At 42.9% G+C, this 21,437-nt stretch overlaps 2 protein-coding genes across 4 annotated transcripts; one reads left to right on the plus strand and one right to left on the minus strand.

Annotated features, from left to right (window-relative positions):
- Positions 1–1,005: 1,005 nt before the first annotated feature.
- Positions 1,006–2,742, minus strand: nupr1b (nuclear protein 1b). Its single transcript, XM_056288188.1, has 3 exons — positions 2,537–2,742; positions 2,076–2,210; positions 1,006–1,423 (listed from the first exon to the last, which is right to left on the minus strand). The coding sequence occupies exons 1-2, from the start codon at positions 2,631–2,633 to the stop codon at positions 2,083–2,085; spliced, it is 225 nt and encodes a 74-aa protein (XP_056144163.1). The 5' UTR covers positions 2,634–2,742; the 3' UTR covers positions 1,006–1,423; positions 2,076–2,082.
- Positions 2,743–7,370: 4,628 nt separating this feature from the next.
- On the plus strand, positions 7,371–17,406 carry sgf29 (SAGA complex associated factor 29). 3 transcript variants are annotated; one of them, XM_056288173.1, is made up of 10 exons: positions 7,371–7,412; positions 8,089–8,162; positions 8,375–8,450; positions 9,391–9,463; positions 10,327–10,391; positions 10,728–10,857; positions 11,399–11,545; positions 12,172–12,207; positions 13,506–13,668; positions 16,748–17,406. In XM_056288173.1, exons 2-10 carry the CDS (start codon positions 8,097–8,099, stop codon positions 16,862–16,864), a joined length of 873 nt encoding a protein of 290 aa, XP_056144148.1. In that variant the 5' UTR covers positions 7,371–7,412; positions 8,089–8,096; the 3' UTR covers positions 16,865–17,406. The 3 variants fall into 3 exon arrangements, with proteins under 3 accessions (XP_056144148.1, XP_056144149.1, XP_056144147.1); XM_056288174.1 differs by lacking the exon at positions 7,371–7,412 and adding an exon at positions 7,648–7,707; XM_056288172.1 differs by lacking the exon at positions 7,371–7,412 and adding an exon at positions 7,686–7,707 and having other exon boundaries at positions 7,998–8,162.
- Positions 17,407–21,437: the final 4,031 nt, after the last annotated feature.

Here is a 21,437-nt window from a genome sequence, read left to right on the forward strand (position 1 = left end):
CTTCCTTACTAAGTAACACTGCTCCATCTAGTGGTTGAACTAGAATGTGACATTCCCTCCCACTAAAGCTAAAACATAAGAATTGTAAGCAAAACTCCAACAGTTTCTCTAAGCTAAAACAATAAAAGAAAAACAAGCGCGGAGTGCAAGAAGTGGGGTTTTTGAGAAGCGTCTAGTGTGTTGGTGTAGTATTCTGTGCCTGTCACGTCTCACTCTCAACCTTCACCGCTGGCTAGCAGGAATGCAAACAGGAGAGCTGAGCGTGTAAATCTCTCCCTGCCAGTATATAGCCTCTCCAACAGCAAGCCCTATGTAGCGCCTCCTCGTGGCGACATACGGTAACTGGGTACACTTTGGACCCTGGCTGAACTACAAGGGACTCGGAGGAGGTCTGGCCCATAGATGTGTGGTACGCAGGCCCACCGGTGTGTGGATATTCCCTGATGCCCACGAATCAGCCCCCAGCTATGGGTTAAATAGTGCCACTGCCTAGTGGATACCTCGGGAGAGGAATAGGCTACGGGAGTAAACCCCTACAGAAAATCAACGTCCACAGTGCTGTTGTTTTTCGTTTTTTCTTGCCCTTGTGTATGTGTTTACGTGGGAGAGTACTACTGACGTCATGTGTGGCTGCCGCTTCTCCCTCTCGTAGCCCCCCTTCCCATCCACCCCTGTATGTTTGTGTTATGTTTATCTGTTGTCTTGTTTCACCACCGTTTATTGTAAAGCGACTTTGAGTGTTAGAAAAGCGCTATATAAGTTTAATTTATTATTACTATTATTATATATATTTAACACACACACACACACACACACACACACACACACACACACACACACACACACACACCACTCGGAAATAAATCCTTGATGCTTGATTTACGTCAATGGCTGCCATCTGCTGGTGCAGCCACATATCGGCTCTTACTGCCACCCTTAATTCAACTACAGGAGTATTTCTTTGTGGTGAGTTGCGTGAATACTGAGTGGAAAAAATAAATTGGCTCACTTTTTAAAGCATTTATTTTTCCAACATTGTTTGCTTTAAAACAAATCATTGAAAATTATAAGAAAAAAAACAAAACAACAACAACACAACTGCTTCCATCGTTACTGTTGCTCGCCACTTGTTTTTACAGTCATTAGGACCACTGGCAAGTAGACACCAATACAGGCCATCTGACAATACAGTGTGACACTCAGGTAAGGGCCCACGTGGGTCTGCTCTTGAAATCACTCCTCGCTCATCAAGCGAGGACGATGACCCTTGGTGAAGCCAGAGACACCCCATTTGCCACCATGTGCGTCACCCATGCCCGTGATAACCATGCTGATTAGGGCTCATGCTCTATGCCGTCTGCCCATCTCCATCTGTGGCCAAGGCGGCCACGGTCGGTTGCCAGGATTAGCCGTCCGATTTGCCCTACAATCAGAAGAGGCAAATTAGATTTTGATGCAACAAATGGAACTATACCTCAGCTGTCAATTCGGGAAATTACCTGACACATTTAAGAAAGTTGAATTAGAAGTAATTTAATTAGGATTATTGTGCTTCTGGCAAAAATCTGTTTAGAGTCAAAGAAGTTTGGATCACCTTTGGGTCATCCAATTTGGATTTGGATCATAAAATGGATCACCTTTACCTGCCTCTTTGTCTCCCTGGACAAAAAGGCAGATGAAATTGAGCCAAAACTATTAGGCTTACACATCTTTGTACTCATGGTACAACACCACTTTATGCATATGGTCACCGATATGCATAAAGTGGTGTTTTACCAAAACACCACTTTATGCTCCCAATGAAACTGAGATCATGCCATTCCATTTTGTTTTTTTATATCTTTACTCATTTTAAGGCTCATCTCCCCCCTTTGCTTTTTTTTATTAGCTGTATTTTATTATTACCTCGTTTGTTCGTCTGTGCACCCCTTTAATGTAAAGTACGTTGCATTTGCTATGTAGTATGTGCAAACATAAATAAAATTTGATTGCATAAGTAAATTCAAAGTCAACATTCCCTGCAAAAGACGAAACCCTTTAGGTCAGACAAAAGAAACAGCAGGTTGGAAAACTACCTCAGCTTCACTCCTTGGCCTTTTTTTCGGAGTTCTGCAGCTTCTCCACAATCTTGCGTTCATGGCCTCCAGGGTTGGGTCGGTTGGTGTTCTCGCTGGCCTCCTTCTTTGTTCGGCCTTTGCGTGCAGCGCCACCTGTTGACGAAACGCCGCGCCGGCAGAAAAGAACGCCCGCTTGTAAACAATAGGTCTACCAAAACAAGTGGACTCTAGCGGTCCTTCGACTGGCCTGGGTATTGGTCTGTGACAAATTTGAATACGTTGATAGAGGCTCGCAAACGTCTAGACAGAGCACAGGCTCTCTGTTTTTATTATTATGGACAATTAAAACATATGAGTTCTCATAATAAAAGTTGTGACAAGTCGATTCATATACGACGCCGCCTACGGCAAGTCCCGAGGGACATGTAAGGAAAACAGCGAGCGACGACGTGAACCAAACCTAAAATCCACACACTCACCCGCGTATTTGTCCGTTAGGTTGTAATATTCATATTTGTCGTAATATTGGTCTTCAAAATTGGTTGGCTGGAGGTTTTTCACGTCGACGAAACTCATGTTGGTTCGTATTAGGAAATCGTTAAAAAAAAGTAAAATCTAAGGTAAAACTTCGCGTCGATGATAAACAAAACCACTCCGCCGTCTGTGTCCAGCCCGACTCGCTGCGGCCACTGCGTGTCTTATAGCAGACGGCCGCCCCGCCCCCACACACGCCCCATAAACTGCCTCCACGTGGAGGAAAGGCTGCGTCACTGTTGGTAAAATATTAGTCAGATTCGCGATCGAGCCAACCTTCAATGTCACCCTGTGTTTATTTTGGGATGTTATTTTCTACACTGATAATGAACTTCAGATTTAGTTTTGTACGTGTTAGGATTACAGTTAACTGTATCCTGGCCAGCGTGCAACCCAGTGTCATGCCAATACGTCAAAAAAACAATAAATCCCCTGAAAAACGAAGTGCCAAAATAAAACTATACTCGTCTTTACAGATTTGTCAGAGAATTTCGTTCACTGTAATATCCGTTGCCAGTGGCTGTTGTAGTCCTATATTTCATACTATTCATTTCGAAAGTCTGGCTTTCATTTGTCAATATCTGAAACAGATAAGATAGTCGTCCACCTTATCAACACCTGAGGTACCTGGTTCACCCCTCCCATGTTTGCTACACACCCTTGACCTAAATTCGGGACCACGTGACCTGTATCTATTCGTCTCTGAGCTCATAAATGAATGTAGACAAATTGCTGTGTGTGTGGGGGGGGGGTGAGAACGCTCACACTTGCTCGTGATATTGCTGTTCAGATGACCTAGAAATTTTGGCAAATCAGCATCAAACTCAGAAAATTATCATGAAACACAAACGTTGGACTTCACTTATTGAAGGGTGAGGTTACTGGTGGTACTTTGGTTTATGGCACTAAAATTGCTTTTGGTACTTTGTCGTATCATAACAAAGCCAAGGAGCACACTGGCAGGCGTCCAAGAGAAACTAGAACGTTTATTTGATGCAAGGCAAGCGTTTTTTAATGCAAACAAAAGTGGTGTTTTGTCATTATCCACTACAGGATCAGTCATAAATGAACAATTGTCTAGTGTGTAAAATGTCAGTATTGTACCCAAGCAAAAAGCAACAGCTGTTTTTTTTTTACTTTCTTGTTCAGAGTTCAGAACAGTTTGTGATCCTGCATGTGGATATTCCCTCCAACCTCAATTCTATGACCGGTCACAGTTCCTAACCAACAACAATAACACACCAAAGCACAACATGCGAAATGCCTCAAAGTCCCACAAAAAGAGACCTTTTATGAGCTGTCAAGTGATGTATTTTACGACGAGGCGGTCCATGGAGACGCAAGCATATTTGTTTGATCACAGAATATGACGTTTAGGCACAGCGCTTAAAGACGCTTGGTCATTTTTCACCTTCATCGTTTAGGGTTAAACATTGGGATTTCAAGGATAAAATCAATTTTCAGGACACACATAGTCTGAGGTCACCTTAAAACTGTACACAGCAGACAAATATGCTGGAAAGATTGGGTGAGGCTCTCCGTCTGGAGGCACTTAGCTGGTCACCACACCACACATCCTCGCGTCACACTATAATTACAGGGTTTACGTCAAATCACATTGTTTTCTATGTCAAAATATAGATTGCAATATAATGATGAATTGTGATTCTTTGTAAAAAGAGTCACATATCAACGACTTAGTTGCTGGTCTCAGAAGACATGACATTTTTCCACACACTATCTTTAAGTGAACATACAGTGGCTTGCAAACGTATTCATACCCCTTGAACTTTTCTACATTTTGTCAAGTTTCAACCACAAACATAAGTATATTTTATTGGAATTTTATGTGAAAGACCAACACAAAGTGAGCACACAATTGTGAAGTACAAAGAAAATTATACATGATTTAAAATTTTTCTTTACAAATAAAAAACTGAAAAATGCAGTGTGCAAAAGTATTCCGCCCCCCTGAGTCAATACTTTGTGTCACCGCCTTTTGCTGCAATTACAGCTGCAAGTCTTTTGGGGTATGTCTCTACCAGCTTTGCACATCTAGAGACTGAAATGTTTGCCCATTCTTCTTTGCAAAACAGCTCAAGCTCAGTCAGATTAGATGGAGAGCGTTTGCGAACGGCAGTTTTTAGATCTTGCCACAGATTCTCAATTGGATTTAGGTCTGGACTTTGACTGGGCCATTCTAACACATGAATATGTTTTGTTTTAAACCAGTCCATTGTAGCCCTGCCTTTATGTTTAGGGTCGTCGTCCTGCTGGAAGGTGAACCTCCGCCCCAGTCTAAAGTCTTTTGCAGACTCCAACAGGTTTTCTTCCAAGATTGCCCTGTATTTGGCTTCATCCATCTTCCCATCAACTCTGACCATCTTCCCTGTCCCTGCTGAAGAGAAGCACCCCCAGAGCACGATGCTGCCTCCACCATGTTTGACAGTGGGGATGGTGTGTTCAGAGTGATGTGCAGTGTTAGTTTTCCGCCACACATAGCGTTTTGCATTTAGGCCAAAAAGTTCAATTTTGGTCTCACCTGACCAGAGCACCTTCTTCCACATGTTTGCTGTGTCCCCCACATGGCTTCTGGCAAACTGCAAACGGGACTTCTTATGGTTTTCTTTTAACAATGGCTTTCTTGCCACTCTTCCATAAAGGCCAGATTTGTGCAATGCACGACCAATAGTTGTCCTGTGGACAGATTCCCCCACCTGAGCTGTGGATCTCTGCAGTTCGTCCAGAGTCACCATGGGCCTCTTGGCTGCATCTCTGATCAGCGCTCTCCTTGTTCGGCCTGTAAGTTTAGGTGGACGGCCGTGTCTTGGTAGGTTTGCCGTTGTGCCATACTCTTTCCATTTCCGGATGATGGATTGAACAGTGCTCCGTGAGATGTTCAAAGCTTGGGAAATCTTTTTATAGCCTAACCCTGCTTTAAACTTCTCCACAACTTTATCCCTGATCTGTCTGATGTGTTCCTTGGACTTCATGATGCTGTTTGCTCCCCAATAGTCTCTTAACAAACCTCCGAGGCCGTCACAGAACAGCTGTATTTGTACTGAGATTAGATTACACACAGGTTGACTCTATTTAGTCATTAGGTCAACATTCCATCATTCAGCAATCATCAGGCAACTTCTGAAGGCAATTGGCTGCACTCAGAGAAAAGGGGGCTGAATACTTTTGCACACCGCACTTTTCAGTTTTTTATTTGTAAAACAAAAATTTAAATCATGTATAATTTTCTTTGTACTTCACAATTGTGTGCCACTTTGTGTTGGTCTTTCACAGAAAATTCCAATAAAATATATTTATGTTTGTGGTCGTAACGTGACAAAATGTGGAAAAGTTCAAGGGGTATGAATACTTTTGCGAGCCACTGTATATGGAAAGAGATGATGCTGATATTTCTCCCTGTGGGCCAAAAAAATGGGCCAATGAGGTGGTAGAACTGGGACGAATGGTATTTGGTGGTAACACTGGCAACACAATCTTATTGTTTTCAAGCACGTGTGCAGTTGAAACAGGGAGAAAGGTTACGAGTACACTTCTCTGACTCACTGCCAGTCATAAACACAGCCCAGCAGTCCTCGGCAGAGACAAAACAAGCAGAGGAAGAGGAATTATACAACGGCACAATTCAGGAATGTCTCCTTTTTGAATTTCCAAATCAAATGTTATTTTGTATTTACAATTTAGTCAGGGTAATCCCCCCCACCCACCCCCCGTTTCGACCTTATTGTCATGATAGCTCTCGTTTCCTTATCTTTTCTTTGAATTTATCTGTTCTCTTTGCTCATTTTCCCTCTCTCATTGCCCTCTTTTTCTCATTCCCTCCCCTCAACTCCGCCTTCCACTCACTCCGGTCAGCCTGTCAGCCACATGGGGCCCGGTACAGTAAATATTTGCTGAAATTTGAGCCCATGTGAGCTCTTACAGTTGGTCCTCAATACTGCAAGTAGATGTAGTTGCACACACACACACACACACACTTTGGATTTGTGAAGCACTACCGTACACATGCAGACCCAGTTGGGCCAGTACGGATAAGCCATCAGTCATTGTAGCTTGCCAGCATTACGACCTTATTCTTTCAGTGTCTAGACTGTTGAATATTAATTAATTTAATTAATTAATATTAATCTTCATGTAAACACCCTTTTTTTGCCCTCTCTCAGCATTCACACGTGCATGCACACGCGCGCACACACACACACCTGTTGCCATTTTACAACGTTCTGATTGCAACTATTCCCCACTCCTCTGTGAATAGCACACATGGCCATTGTAACTCTAGTTAATGGTTATATTAATCTGCATATGAAACCGTTCATTGTTTTCAGTCGTTATGCCACTGTATTGTTTATAAAGGTGGGGATACCTGAGACTGAAGAGGTCACTTAGATGAGTGACGAAACGTTTCTCTCAACAAACGTTGTGTCCAGATGAACTGATTCAGCTTCCGGTAGTTTCCTTACCAGGATTATTGCGCATGCGTCAAGACATATAGGCCTGTTACTCCATGGAAAACAGCAATCCTAGCCATTTGTTATTTGCCAGTAAATTTATTTGAAAAAATTTGGTGACAAGACATACTTTACTTAATCTGCGGTTGCTGAGCTCTCTCTCTCTCTCTCTCTCTCTCTCTCTCTCTCTCTCTCTCTCTCTCTCTCTCTCTCTCTCTCTCTCTCTCTCTCTCTCTCTCTCTCTCTCTCTCTCTCTGCCAACTGTAGGATAAATCAATAAGTCAATCAAGTTGCATTCGGATGTCAAAATTTGGGAAAAGGTCTTATGGACATTATTTGGGAATATTTCATGGTATGGTTTGAGGTCAAGAAAAGCCAAGACAATGTGCAAGTTATTTATCTAAATTTGATGTAATGATGTACTGGTACAGCAATGGATATTGTATGACGTGTTTATATTTTTGGTGTGATATTGTCTGTGTTACTTGTTCTTTAACACTGAGTGAAACCTGTAGGTTAAATAAAAAGGCAAATTTTTTTTTACATTTTTTTAACGCTGTCCCTCATGCCGATTCGTACGAGGCCCTCGCCTGCCATCTATCGAAAGAAGCTACGCTGTTCAGATAACCGTCGATAAAATTAACAAGGTAGGCGATATTATTAAAGAATATTAAAAAAAATCAGTCAAGCGTTTTACATAAACAACGTTTTCATCTAAGAAAACGGGTCGCTAAGAGATTAAGTCGGATGTCCCATTAATCTCATTTTGGTTCCAAATAGCTAAACGAGCTAGCTAACATCGACTAATGTAAACAGCAGAGCGTAGTATCCTAGCTAGTTAGCTTAGCAACCTACAGTGTAACTAACCCGGTGCACCCTAGTCAAGTTTTATGGAAAACGGTTAGCTAACGGGGGCACACATCTGTCGGGTATTTAGCACAACAAAACCTTGGCTGGCGCGCCGGTGTCTCTCTGAAGCCGAAGACTTTGTGTGAGTGTCGAAACGAAACTGTCGATTGTTTTTAAAGCCACAGAAATGTCAGCTGATACCAAGATTGCTGAACTCTTAACGGAATTGCATCAGCTCATCAAACAGACTCAGGTGAGTCAGGAGCCTCGCTGTGCGGGATGTACGAATGGCAGACTTTGCTTGGGTTAAACTGGCTGTCCGCTTCATTAGATTTTTTTTTATTGTGATTTCCTGCATATATATGCCATGCTGTCCAAACCAAATCCAGATGTGATCTTTCTCTCTCTCTCTCTCTCTCTCTCTCTCTCTCTCTCTCTCTCTCTCTCTCTCTCTCTCTATTGCAGGAGGAGAGGTCACGCAGTGAACACAATCTGCTCAACATTCAGAAAACACATGAAAGGATGCAGACAGAAAACAAAAGTTGGTTTCTATATTGCTTCCACTCTGTCCATCTTCAAATACTGTTAGGGGTGTCGTGGCAATTATTGAATTCCACGCTGACAGAAATGAGGAACGAGGCAAAAATCTCTTACAGTATTGTCTCACGATTTTAATATATGTTCATAAACAGACGCATCCAAGCCCAGCCACCCGAATGCGCGCCGATCAATACAGTACAGTCTCTCTTATAGGACAGGTGTCTGTTCTTCCCCTTCTTATCTCATGTCTTCCAGCTCTCATCCACCAAGGCCATTTCTCCATTTAGTGCGTACAGACTAGCTACACTCAGTGAATCTCCCAATTAACAGTAGGCCCTTATTTGTGCACCTGGAGAAGACACTTTATAAGACTACCTTTGTTGTACTACACATGGTCTTCAAGCATCCATCTAAGCAATGTAAGGTCATGATGAAAGATTAAAAGTCAGCAAACATCAAATATGAATTGCCCTCACAGGGGACATTCAGCTTCCTCTCTGTTCTGTGGTCACTGCCCATTTAAATGTGTTTAGTCTAGGCCCGTGATGTGGCTGCAAAAACTCTCCAGGCAGATTCCCCTTAAAAATCCAGATTTATGTGGTTTTATCAAATGTTGGAGAGGGTAAAATTCTTCTTCATCTGCAAAGATGGTGTTTACAGTCTGGATCCAAAATGCATTCTTTTTCATTATTTTCATTTTACTCTGCAGCTTGGAAAGTAGCTTGGCCTTTAGGAGAATTGATCAGGCAGTAATGCTGTAACCAGACTTCACCTGGTTATACTGAAGTGACTGACTAATCACTCTCCCAGTTTCTCTCTCTCTCACACACACACACACACACACACACACACACACACACACACACACACACACACACACACACACACACACACACAGACTAGCGCATAGGTTGATAAGCAGGTCTTTCTGCCTTTTCTAGCCTCCCCATACTACCGCACTAAGCTGAGGGGGCTTTACACCACGGCCAAAGCAGATGCTGAAGCGGAGTGTGGGTAAGTGAGCTCATATGGGAATACTGCCTTTCATTATTACAAGTTAGCATAGTGAAGTGTTTTTAAGTATGTTCACCTTGGTAATATGGGTTTACTCTTCATGTAATCTATCCTTTTAAAAGACTAGACCATTTCATTCTTCTTTGCTGTTACCTTCATTATGACTGCTCAATGACCACAGCAGTATGCTTTTGTTGTTGGTTTATTGCACTAAAATTGTCATTTCATATATCTGTAGAATTTTTTTTCATACAAACATTTTACTTTACATGGTTTGGTGTTGTGACGCTGGATGATTCTTTTGTTACATCTGCATCAATCTGCATATATAATTTTATTTATGATTCTAGTGTTGTTGTGTGGGTTAGTTATGCTGTGTGCATGGGTTTGAATGTTACTGTAAATTTCTGTCCTCAACCCATTTTTGTATCTTATGAATTGATAGGCCACATTTCTAAATACCTTTTACTGTTAACCTCCCATGTCTGTATTCATAGCCCTCTCTGTGCTTGCTAGCAAGTTAGCCTTTATTTGAGTTTTGCATGTTAGATAATTTATTCACGTTTAAAAGCACTGGAAGAGAGGTGTACATGATGTGTTTTTAAATATGAAATGCCTCCTCTGTAATTTGGGGGAATAATATAGTAAAATATATATCCTTTGCAGATTGTTGGTTAAACCACTGATTTGCAGTGCAAAGAATTACAAAAACTTGATTTCTCCAGGCTTTAGTGTTCATCACTTTACTAGAAGTCATTTAAAGAGTCCATAAATAGATGGTTAAATCCCCCATATACTATAGGACCACGTGATACCACATGTGAAGCTGTCCTCTTTAAAATGAATTTTCTGTGTTTTCACAGCATTTTACGCCATTCTCTTGACAAAATTGCAGAGATCAAATCTTTATTGGAGGAGAGACGAATAGGTACGTGTGTATGCGTGTGTGTTTGTGTATATGCTGGGAAGTTGGATGTTTAGAGGTTTGGAAAAGAAGTCATACAATTCCATCGGTCTTTGATGACCGATGGACCCAAAGCCTTAAAAGATCCTGAATACAGTTAATTGCATGATTCTTTTTTTGAGGTCCCTGTAGATACTGAGGTTTAAAGTGCACTTAAATTTTACTTGATGAAACTTGCAGTCACCCTAGAGAAATACCTCAGAAATCTTCCCAGGACCTTTCAAGAGCTGTTAACAGATTTAAAGTAACATTAAATTTCCACCACTGCTTTTTCTCACTTGTGTGCCAATTCTTCCCCAGCTGCTAAAATGGCAGGTGTTTACAGTGACAGCGACCCTCCTAGGAAGACCATGAGACGCGGTGTCCTGATGACACTCCTCCAGCAGTCTGCCATGACGCTGCCTCTGTGGATTGGCAAGCCAGGGGACAGGTAGCCGTCACTCATAGGATCTGTTTGCTGTTAAGGTTGCATGTTCTTTAAATCTTTAAAGCTATAATCCTAAAGATTTCCATGCAAACAGATATCCTTTTTGATACTTTCTGTTGCTGGTATATGTAGGAAAAAAGCTAATCCATAGATATCCACATCATGAGCACCTTTTGTAGTTACTGATATTAATGGTTATTGTCAGGTGCAACTTCCGTGGGAAATATGATGCACAAAACCTCAATCTATAGACAACTCCACCACCTGAAAATCTCCAACTACTGAGGAGAAACGAGCCATACAACAATATTCACCTTCTATAATCATGCTGGTCTGCGCTAAGTGATGAATGCTAAATTTACTTAGCATCAAGGACAGCTTAAAATATTTGTTCTTTTTTCCATTTTTATCAAACATGAGATGGGCTCTCCTACATCTTCAGCCATGCCGTTAATCCTGGACCTTCAATTCCAATTTTTGTTTTCTGCTCTTTTCTTTATTCCTTTCTTTCTATTCCCTGACCCCAACCCCCAAATAATCCTAGTCCCCCGCCGCTATGCGGTGCGACCCCTGCCAGCAGTGACTACGTGGCCAAGCAGGGGGACAAGGTGGCAGCACGAGTCAAGGCTGTGGATGGAGATGAGCAGTGGATCCTGGCTGAAGTGGTCAGCTACAGCCACTCCACCAACAAGTATGGACACTGTCACTTGTCAACAACAGGAAACTCGAGAGTAGGGAATAAATCCCTCATAATTCGCAGGACATGTGGGCTGCTATTCTGAATCTTAAATGCTCTTTTATACAAAGTTATATTGCAATTCCTGATCAATATGTATTTGTTTAATGGAACTTACACATGTATGAGCCACATGAAATGTTGTGTTATCTATGAAAGTGGTTTTAGTTGGATACATCAACAAGGAAACCACATTGTGAAACAAATGTTCACTTTTAATTGTTTGAATTTGAATAATTTTATTCTTTACATTGCTAGGTGTTTCGCTCATTTTAAAGAGACATTAAATTAAAAATTTGAGTCAGAGCACGAGAGAGGTAAATTTCTCTCCTCATTGTAACCTGTAGATAATAATAATAATAATAATAATAATAATAATAAATTAAACTTATATAGCGCTTTTCTAATACTCAAAGTCGCTTTACAATAAATGGGGTGAAACAAGACGACAGATAAACATAACACAGACATATGGGTGGATGGGAAGGAGGCATACCTGGCAAGGGATGATTGTCTCAGGGAAGTGGTTTTAGTGTGTGACACAAGCCAAATGTCTCTTTATTTCCCTGTCTTCCCTCCAGATATGAAGTGGATGACATCGATGAAGAGGGCAAAGAGTGAGTTATCTGTGATTGCTCTCCATCTCTTATTTTTTCTGCCCATTTTTCTCCCCAATTATACCTGGCCAATCACCCCACTCTCTGAGCTGCTCCACCCCCTCTGCCGATCTGGGGAGGGCTGCAGACTACCACATGCCTCCTCCGATACATGTAGAGTCGCCAGCCGCTTCTTTTCACCTGACAGTGAGGAATTTCGCCAGGGGGACATAGCGCGTGGGAGGATCATGCTATTTCCCCCAGTTCCCCCTCCCCCCTGAACAGGCGCCCCGACTGACCAGAGGAACCGCTAGTGCAGTGACCAGGACACATACCCACATCCGGCTTCCCGCCCACAGACACAGCCAATTGTGTCTGAATAGACTGCTATACTACCTGGATGCCCCCTCTTTTTATTTATTTTTTTCATTCTCATACTGGTGGAAAGATGGCGGCGCAAATTCATGTTTGCAGTGGCCTCACCCGGTACCGGTGTGGGAAGATGGCAGTGCGAACTTAGGTTTGCGGCAGCCTCACCCAGTACCGTCTATGCAGTGTCTTTGTCCACGTCTACGTCTAAGTTGTCTTCATTTGATGGCTGGGAGAGCTTAGTCTGCTGCGTCCTTTAGGCCCAGGGACCTCTGCCCTACCTGGAGCTGCACCCGAAGAGGAAGCACCCAGGGCAGTCTGACAACATGGAAGCGGGGCAGGCTAAGCTAACTGCTATGTCTGCCAAGTCTGCCATGCAGACTGGCAGTTCCGACAGCCATCCTGGCTGGCATTCACTCTCTTGACAGTGAAAAAAAAATGTTGGGTTTTTTTTTTTGGGGTATGTTGGATATATGTGTGTTTGTAGTTTTTTTTTTTTTTTTAGTTTGGATAAATGTGTTCCTGTAGTTTGGATGTGTGTTTTTGTCTTTGTGTTGCACTGCCGTGGGCTGGGGGAAACGATATTACGTTTCATTTCACGTACGCAAGTGCATGAAATGAAATGACAAATAAACGTTACTGATTAAACACAGTCATGATTTAATCTCTCCTCCATTCTCATCCTCCCACCTTCTTCCATGCCATTAGTTCTTCCCTTTCCATAATCATTCTACAACAATCCTCTTTGTACCAGCCTCTCAGTCCTGCCCCTTTATTTTTTTCCATCCTCCTTTTTTTGGTGGGGGCGGTCTTTTTTGTTTTTTTACAGTTTTTTTTGGTATTTTCTGTATCCCTCCATCCCCTCTCTTCCTTGCTGGACCAAATGGCTCTGGATGGGCAGAAATCTCCCTGGTTAAAATGTGTGTGATTTTGTGTGTTTGTGCTCACAGGAGGCACACCCTTAGCAGACGCCGCATCATCCCGCTCCCTCAGTGGAAGGCCAACCCTGAGACGGACCCTGAGGCCCTTTTCAGCAAAGACCAGCTGGTGTTGGCCCTCTACCCTCAGACCACCTGCTTCTACCGGGCCCTCATCCACACACCACCACACAGGGTGAGACACGGGAACCTACACTGAGGCAGTTAATTTGGTCAGCCGTAAGCATGGCACCCATCTGGAATATTTGTCTGTTTGTCATTTTATTTAGAAGTCAACTTTCAAAACACCCAAATGAAAGTGAAAAAATGTAAGTTGTGAATGACTTTGCAATTATGCTGCATTTTTAGTTATTACTGAACTCTTTTCATTAACTATTTAAGTTTTGGTTTGTTTGCAGCTAGATACATTTAATTGCCTGGAGTATGTAGTTGGACGGGTGGCACGGTGGCGCAATGGTTCATGCTGTCGCCTCACAGCAAGAAGGTCCTGGGTTCGAGCCCCAGGGTAGTCCAACCTTGGGGGTTGTCCCGGGTCGTCCTCTGTGTGGATAGTCCAACCTTGGGGGTTGTCCCGGGTCGTCCTCTGTGTGGAGTTTGCATGTTCTCCCCGTGTTTGTGTGGGTTTCCTCCAGGGGCTCCAGTTTCCTCCCACAGTCCAAAGACATGTAGGTCAGGTGAATCGGCCATACTAAATTGTCCCTAGGTGTGTGTGTGTGTGTGTGTGTGTGTGTGTGTGTGTGTGTGTGTGTGTGTGTGTGTAGGCCCTGTGATGGACTAGTGCCCTGTCCAGGGTGTCTCCCCGCCAGCCACCCAATGACTGCTGGGATAGGCTCCAGCATCCCCACGACCCTGAGCAGGATAAGCAGTTTGGATAATGGACGGATGGATGTAGTTGGAGCTACTAGACCCAAAGACTAGAGGGTGTATTATACTAGGGTTGGGCGATCATTTCAATCTTCATATCATCCAGTCGTGGCTACTCATGATCTGATGATCCGATCGCAAGATGGCGGCAGCGGGAATAGGGGGGGGGTGGGGGGAGTTGCGTCACAGCATGCCAGTGAAATGCCAGCATGAACAACTTAGGCTTAGTGTCAAAGAAAAATGTGACATCTCATATTTGGGAGGTTTATGGATGTGGTGAGGGAGGGCATGCAGGTGGCTGGTGTGACAGAGGAAGATGCAGAGGACAGGAAGAAATGGAAACGATCCGCTTTGGCGACCCCTAACGGGAGCAGCCGAAAGTAGTAGTAGTAGTAGTAGTAGTAGTAGTAGTAGTAGTACCTGGTTTGTAGTAGTAGCATATTCATTCATTTTATGAAATAATTTATTTTCTGTTTAGTATTTTTTAAGTTATTATTGATGTTAGAATTTAATTTTGATTAAATATTTTAAATGATCATCTTGAGTGTGGCTCAGCATCTGACGGAGCTTTGAAATAATTGAACCTTTAAGCTTTCTGCAAGAAAAACAGTTAAAGTTATGTGAATAAACACGTATAAACGAGTGTGAGCATATTATTTAAAATATTTGAACATTAAAAAAAATGTATTTCATAGCAATGATAGCAATATCTCCTCTATTCAAACAATGGCTCCCTTTTGAAAGTCTGTGTGTCTGTGTTTGGTGCAACAGTATCACAGCATCATGTTCCATCTAACATTATTAACTTGTATTTAATATCACAACCCAAATCATATTCATAAAGTTAACTGCTCTTGTGGAGCGCAGAGTTTTGGTGAGCGGGCATGGAGAACGGAAATGTTAGGTGTCAAATCCATGGAAAAGAGACGGCAAACTGGTTTGTAATTAAGTATTTAAAATTCACTCATCTCTCATGATTAAGGGGGCTCAGCAGGCGGACATGCCACTCCACCAGAAACGTCTCTACGTGCACAGTAGGGTGCAGATTCTAGAGATTATTTTTATAACATCATAGTTATGATAGTCACTTCGTTAAAATTGCCTTAATATTGGTGAAGGAAAAACCAATCGTCGATCATCCCTTTGATCGTCAATATACAATCCGATCGCCAGTTGGCACAAGCCTAGTGTATACCAATGTTCACTCTTCTCTGCATAAATTCCAGTCAGCCAGTAGAAATCTGTGAAGTGTTCTTAGACAGGGTAGTTTAAATGTTTATTCCAGTCAACGGCAGGTCCTTGTTGGTGCAAATGGGCTTTGTAAAATTCTGTTTGCTTTTACATTGACATTGGTGTTCCTCATTGAAACACGGGCAGTTTCTCCCATCCAGGGCTGGGTTTCAATGACAGTCTACACACAGGGTTTGGAGCACAGGGTAGTCCCTACTGATATGGACTCAGTTCAAGTTTGTGTGGAATGGTTACAATGGGTATTTACGTATGTGTATACGTAGTCATCTTTATATAATCATAGGTCAAATTCGTAAGCATAATCTTGTGTGTGAGGCAAAAATACGAACCTGCTCATCTCTTGTTGCATGTGAACAGCAGACAGTGGAGTCTTGTACATGCAGTTGCACCTGTGAACCTGACAGTGAAGATGTTATATCTCTTTATTTTGCCATTAGTTAATTGAATTTATCTGTTATGCCAGGTCTAAAACCTCCCTGATCAGAGGCTGGAATACCTGACACAACAGGTGAATGTACTGTTTACCAGAAGAAGTGCTACTGGGGGACCCCCAAGGACCTGATTGAGAACCACTAACTATAACTATTTCTTGTATTCTAGTTTCTTCCACACTGTTCCTATGACAGCCGGTCTTCCCGCCGGTCTTCCCCACAGGAATCAACCTGGCAGTAACATAATTCTTGTGTCAATATATAATTTGACAAGTTTATTTCCAGTCAAGTTGCATCCATCCTGTGGATCCAAGTGCTCAAGTGTATTTCCAGTTATGTGTTGCTGTTTACGTGTATTGGACCTTTTGCATTTAAATTTCACCCTTATGGTTTGGTTGTAGTTCAGCGAGGATTAGTTCAGAGACGGAGCTCCGGTGACCCCCCCCCCCCCATACACTTCGCATTAACCTGTAGGCTGGTATTTGGTAATAATATTATCATCACAGAGCAAAAACAGCAGAGCATTAAGTTTGTTATGATTGATTTTATTTCGAACATGTTAAAATAACAAAATAAAATATATAGGCAGGAATACAAAAACAAATGGAAATAACAGTGGACATATTTGTTTACGTGTACTCAAGATGCATCGGAAGAGCTTGATAAAAAAAAAAGCCTTCAGTTTCCAACTATCTCTTGTGTTTGCAGCCTCAAGACGACTACTCGGTGCTGTTTGAGGACACATCATACGCCGATGGATACTCCCCTCCTCTCAATGTGGCCCAGCGCTACGTGGTGGCCTGCAAGGAAAACAAAAAGAAGTGAGGAAGAATGTGGACTGAGAACTGGAGGAGCCATAGGGACAAAACTGGTGCATATCTGTTTACCAAATGAACTTGTGTCCATGTCATGTGAAGATGGTTAGAGAAACAGAGTTCAAATAATGGAAGTTAGTCCACAAACAATTCTGTTGTTCATGTTTCATAGCGTTTGGAGCAAAGTCTCAGTTAAGAAATGATGGGCAAACACAGACACTGCCTAGCTAGGTGTGATCTTTTTTTTTTGTATTGCTATGTTGTGTTATGCCATTACATGTTGTCGAGGTTCGTATCAGCTCATGTTTGCTGCTGTTGTCGGACCAAGTTGTGGATAACATATCACGGTCATGTCATTTGTAATACAGCTTTGCACTAAACTGTTTTTTTCCTTGAACTGCCACATTGATTTTCTCCCCTGCATGTAAAGGTCCAAATTGCTTCTTTTTTTTTACATTTTGTAACAGAACCACAATGATTTTTGAATTAAAATTGTTTTGTTTTTTTCACGAGTTAAGCATTTGTCCTTAAAGCCCAACTTAAATTCAGGCCTGTTCAGTATCAAACTGTTCAAGCACAGTTGTCAGTACTGCAAATTTTCTCACATGCAGCGATTCTCACGTCCTTTTTGTATTTAATAAATCTAAAATACATTATTGTCCACAAAAAATATAACATCCGCTAGAAGCAACCATCTGTAATTGTGTGTGTGTGTGTGTGTGTGTGTGTGTGTGTGTGTGTGTGTGTGTGTGTGTGTGTGTGTGTGTGTGTGTGTGTGTGTTTTGGAAAGGAGTTTTATGATCCAAGCCTTGCCGCTGATGTCATCGGGAATATTTTAAGGACGTTCTCTCTTCTGTTGGGTCCCAGTTTGTGCCCTATTGAAGTCAACGTTGAGCTGCTTAAAATATGTTTCTTAAAAAATAAACTAGTTGCATACCCACTGTACAGTTTGCTCAGAAATATTAGACCCCTGCCCTGGGTGGAAATCTGTTGTGTGTAACCAGTTCAGTACATTCAACACTGTTTTTTAACAACAGTTTGATTTGATTTTACTTATAGACATGATTGGAAATATAGTTTTAGCAAAGGAAACTATTTTCAACTGATCATTTCATTTCATTTATTTGATAGGGACAGTACAGTTGAATGGTTACAGTTAAATGGTGTGCTGCACATAGAGTTTATAGTTGTTTCTAATTTTCAACTGTTGTCCCTAGTTTGGCTTTTAAAAGACAGAATTAACAATCGAGTGGCATAACGACCGAAAACAATGATCGGTTTCATATGCAAATTCTTTATCTCCTTTGTGAAGTCTTGAATGGCTTCTGGTGTGCGATACGTTTGTCCACCAAGGTCCCAATATGTTTCTTCTTGTTTAGTGTTGTGTATATTCTTATTACACACATTATTATTATTAGTATGGTTTCATGCCATGAAAGAGCACCACAGACAGGATGTTTGCTTTGAGAATGTTGATGGGGAAGTATAGAGAAGGCCAGAAGGAGTTACATTGTGTCTTTGTGGATTTAGAGAAAGTATATGACAGGGTGCCAAGAGAGGAGGTGTGGTATTGTATGAAGAAGTCGGGAGTTGCAGAGAAGTATGTAGGAGTGGTGCAGGATACGTATGAGGGAAGTGTGACAATGGTGAGGTGTGCGGTTGGAATGACAGATGGGTTCAAGGTGGAGGTGGGATTACATCAAGGATCGGCTCTTCGCCCTTTCTTGTTTGCAATGTGATGGACTTGTTGACTGGCAAGATCAGGCAGGAGTTTCCATGGACTACGATGTTTGCGGATGGCATTGTGATCTGTAGTGAGAGTAGGGTGCAGGTTGAGGAGAGCCTGGAGAGGTGGAGGTATGCACTGGAGAGAAGAGGAATGAAAGTCAGTAGGAGCAAGACGGAATACCTATGTGTGAATGAGAGGGAGGACAGTGGACTGGTGAGGATGCAAGGAGTAGAGGTGACGAAGGTGTATGAGTTTAAATACTTGGGGTCAAACGTCCAAAGTAACGCGGTGTACAGGAGAGAGGTGAAGAAGAGAGTGCAGGCAGGGTGGAGTGGGTGGAGAAGAGTGTCAGGAGTGATTTGTGACAGAAGGGTACCAGCAAGAGTTAAAGGGAAGGTTTACAAGATGGTTGTGAGACCGGCTATGTTATATGGTTTGGAGACAGTGGCACTGATGAAAAGACAGGAGGTGGAGCTGGAGGTGGCAGAGTTGAAGATGCTAAGATTTTCACTGGGAGTGACGAAGGAGGACAGGATTGGGAACGAGTATATTAGAGGGACAGCTCAGGTTCGACTGTTTGGAGACAAAGCAAGAGAGGCAAGACTGAGATGGTTTGGACATGTGTGGAGGAGAGGTGCTCGGTGTATTGGGAGAAGGATGCTGAATATGGAGCTGCCAGGGAAGAGGAAAAGAGGCCAAAGAGGCCAAAGAGGAGGTTTATGGATGTGGTGAGGGAGGACGATGCAGAGGACAGGAAGAAATGGAAAAGGATGAGTGGCGACCCCTAACGGGAGCAGCCGGTAGTAGTAGTAGTAGATGTTCTTATAACGCACACATTTAAGCTTAGCCAAATGTTTTCTTAATTGAGATATAGACGCGTTGTTATGAGGAACTTGAACTTAGCTACGTTTTTGCTTTTTACTTGGTCAACTCGGGTCACGTAGCCCACATCACCACAGATATCATGCGCAGTTACACAGACTAGTATGAGAACAAAATATAGTGCAACGAAATTACATACGTAACACTTCTCCCTCGCAGCACTGATGTTCACATTAACAACTTACAAGAAGCTGTGGGTGCAACTGTCTCAGAGTCACCATCATCTTCAGTGATGTCAGGCACTTGGCTTCTACACTCAGGTCAATATGAGTCATATAATAACAATAATAACAATAATAATAATAATAATAATATAGCACTTTAATAAAACAATGTTAAAGTGCTTTACAAAGATATAGAACCAGAAAAGGCAAAAATAAGAATAAGACCAGATAAGTGGGGTGTCCGGGTAGCGTAGCGGACTATTCCGTTGCCTACGGGATCGCTAGATCGAATCCCCGTGTTGCCTCCGGCTTGGTCGGGCGTCCCTACAGACACAATAGGCCGTGTCTGCGGGTGGGAAGCCGGATGTGGGTATGTATCCTGGTCGTTGCACTGGCGCCTCCTCTGGTCAGTTGGGGCACTTGTTCGGGGAGAAGGGGGAACTGGGGGGGAATAGCGTGATCCTCCCACGCGCTACGTACCCCTGGCGAAACTCCTCACTGTCGGGTGAAAAGAAGCGGCTGGCGACGCCACGTGTATGGGAGGAGGCGTGTGGTAGTCTGCAGCCCTCCCTGGATCAGCAGAGGAGGTGAAGCAGCGACCGGGATGGCTCAGAAGAGTGGGGTAATTGGTCGGGGTACAATTCAGGTGGGGAAAAAAAGTAAAAATAAATACAGTATAAATAAAAACAAATAAACATTTGTGCATGCTTTCATAAAAAGAAAAGCTTTAAAAGAAGCTAGAGACTTTGTTTGTCTTAGTGCAACAGGAGGAGAGGTCCATAGTGTGGGGGCTCTAACAGCAAAAGCCTGATCACCCTTTTGGACAAACCGAAACCTGGAATAACCAGCAGGGCTCCATCTGCGGATCCTAATGGTCGAGAGGGTGTATACCGGGTCAATAAATCACAAATATATGTAGAAGTAAGACCATTTAAAGCCTTAGAAGTGAGCAATATGTAGGCTCTGGATTCATGGCTGTCTGTCCAGACCATGTCATGACCCACACTGACGGTGTAGCTGTGACGTGTGGCCCGGTCAGTGGCTGGGTAGGCAGTGGGCATTCGCAAATCCAAATTGCATCCTTTTGTGCTCTCTACTGTTTTATAACAATCTGATCTTTCTTCATTCTTCCAGCTGCCACAGGATTCTAGAATACTGAGCCCTTTGGCTGAACTACATTCCAAACGAAAACCTCCATCCACCCATCCATCCATCCACTATCCAAACCGCGTATCCTGCTCTCAGGGCCGTGGGGATGCTGGAGCCTATCTCAGCAGTCACTGGGCGGCAGGCGGGGGAGACACCCTGCACAGGCCGTCACAGGGGCCCTTTAATTAATCCCCACATTGTAATTATCTGTAGCACATAAAATTTGTGGCACTTTTGCAACTCTAATGAGTCAGTGGTTACCTGGGGGAAATTTCCCCGCCCCCTCAAGTTGAATTTACTGCTCTGTACTAATAAATGCACAGTCCGTTTTCCCATAAAAGTGCTCTGAAATGGGCATCTATATGCTTACATTCGGAGTGAGTATTGCACTCGTGCTCCCCTAGTCTCCCACATTGTGGACTTGTGAACACTGAGTGGCCCACGGCCCTAAATCCCCCCCACTGGGTGTCAACTGTTTTGACTAGAGGCACATATGGTGCCGAGTTACACACCCAGTGGAGCTGAGTTACAGTGGGAGTCGGCATAACCGTTACTTCGTACATATCCCAATGCAGCCAATCACTAGTCATAAGATCACTTTCTTTGCCTTGCCTGAACCAAACTTTCTCAAACTCATCAACTCCTTCACTTACATCGGC

This window comes from Lampris incognitus, chromosome 10 (genome assembly GCF_029633865.1).
Source record: "Lampris incognitus isolate fLamInc1 chromosome 10, fLamInc1.hap2, whole genome shotgun sequence".
NCBI lineage: Eukaryota > Metazoa > Chordata > Actinopteri > Lampriformes > Lampridae > Lampris > Lampris incognitus.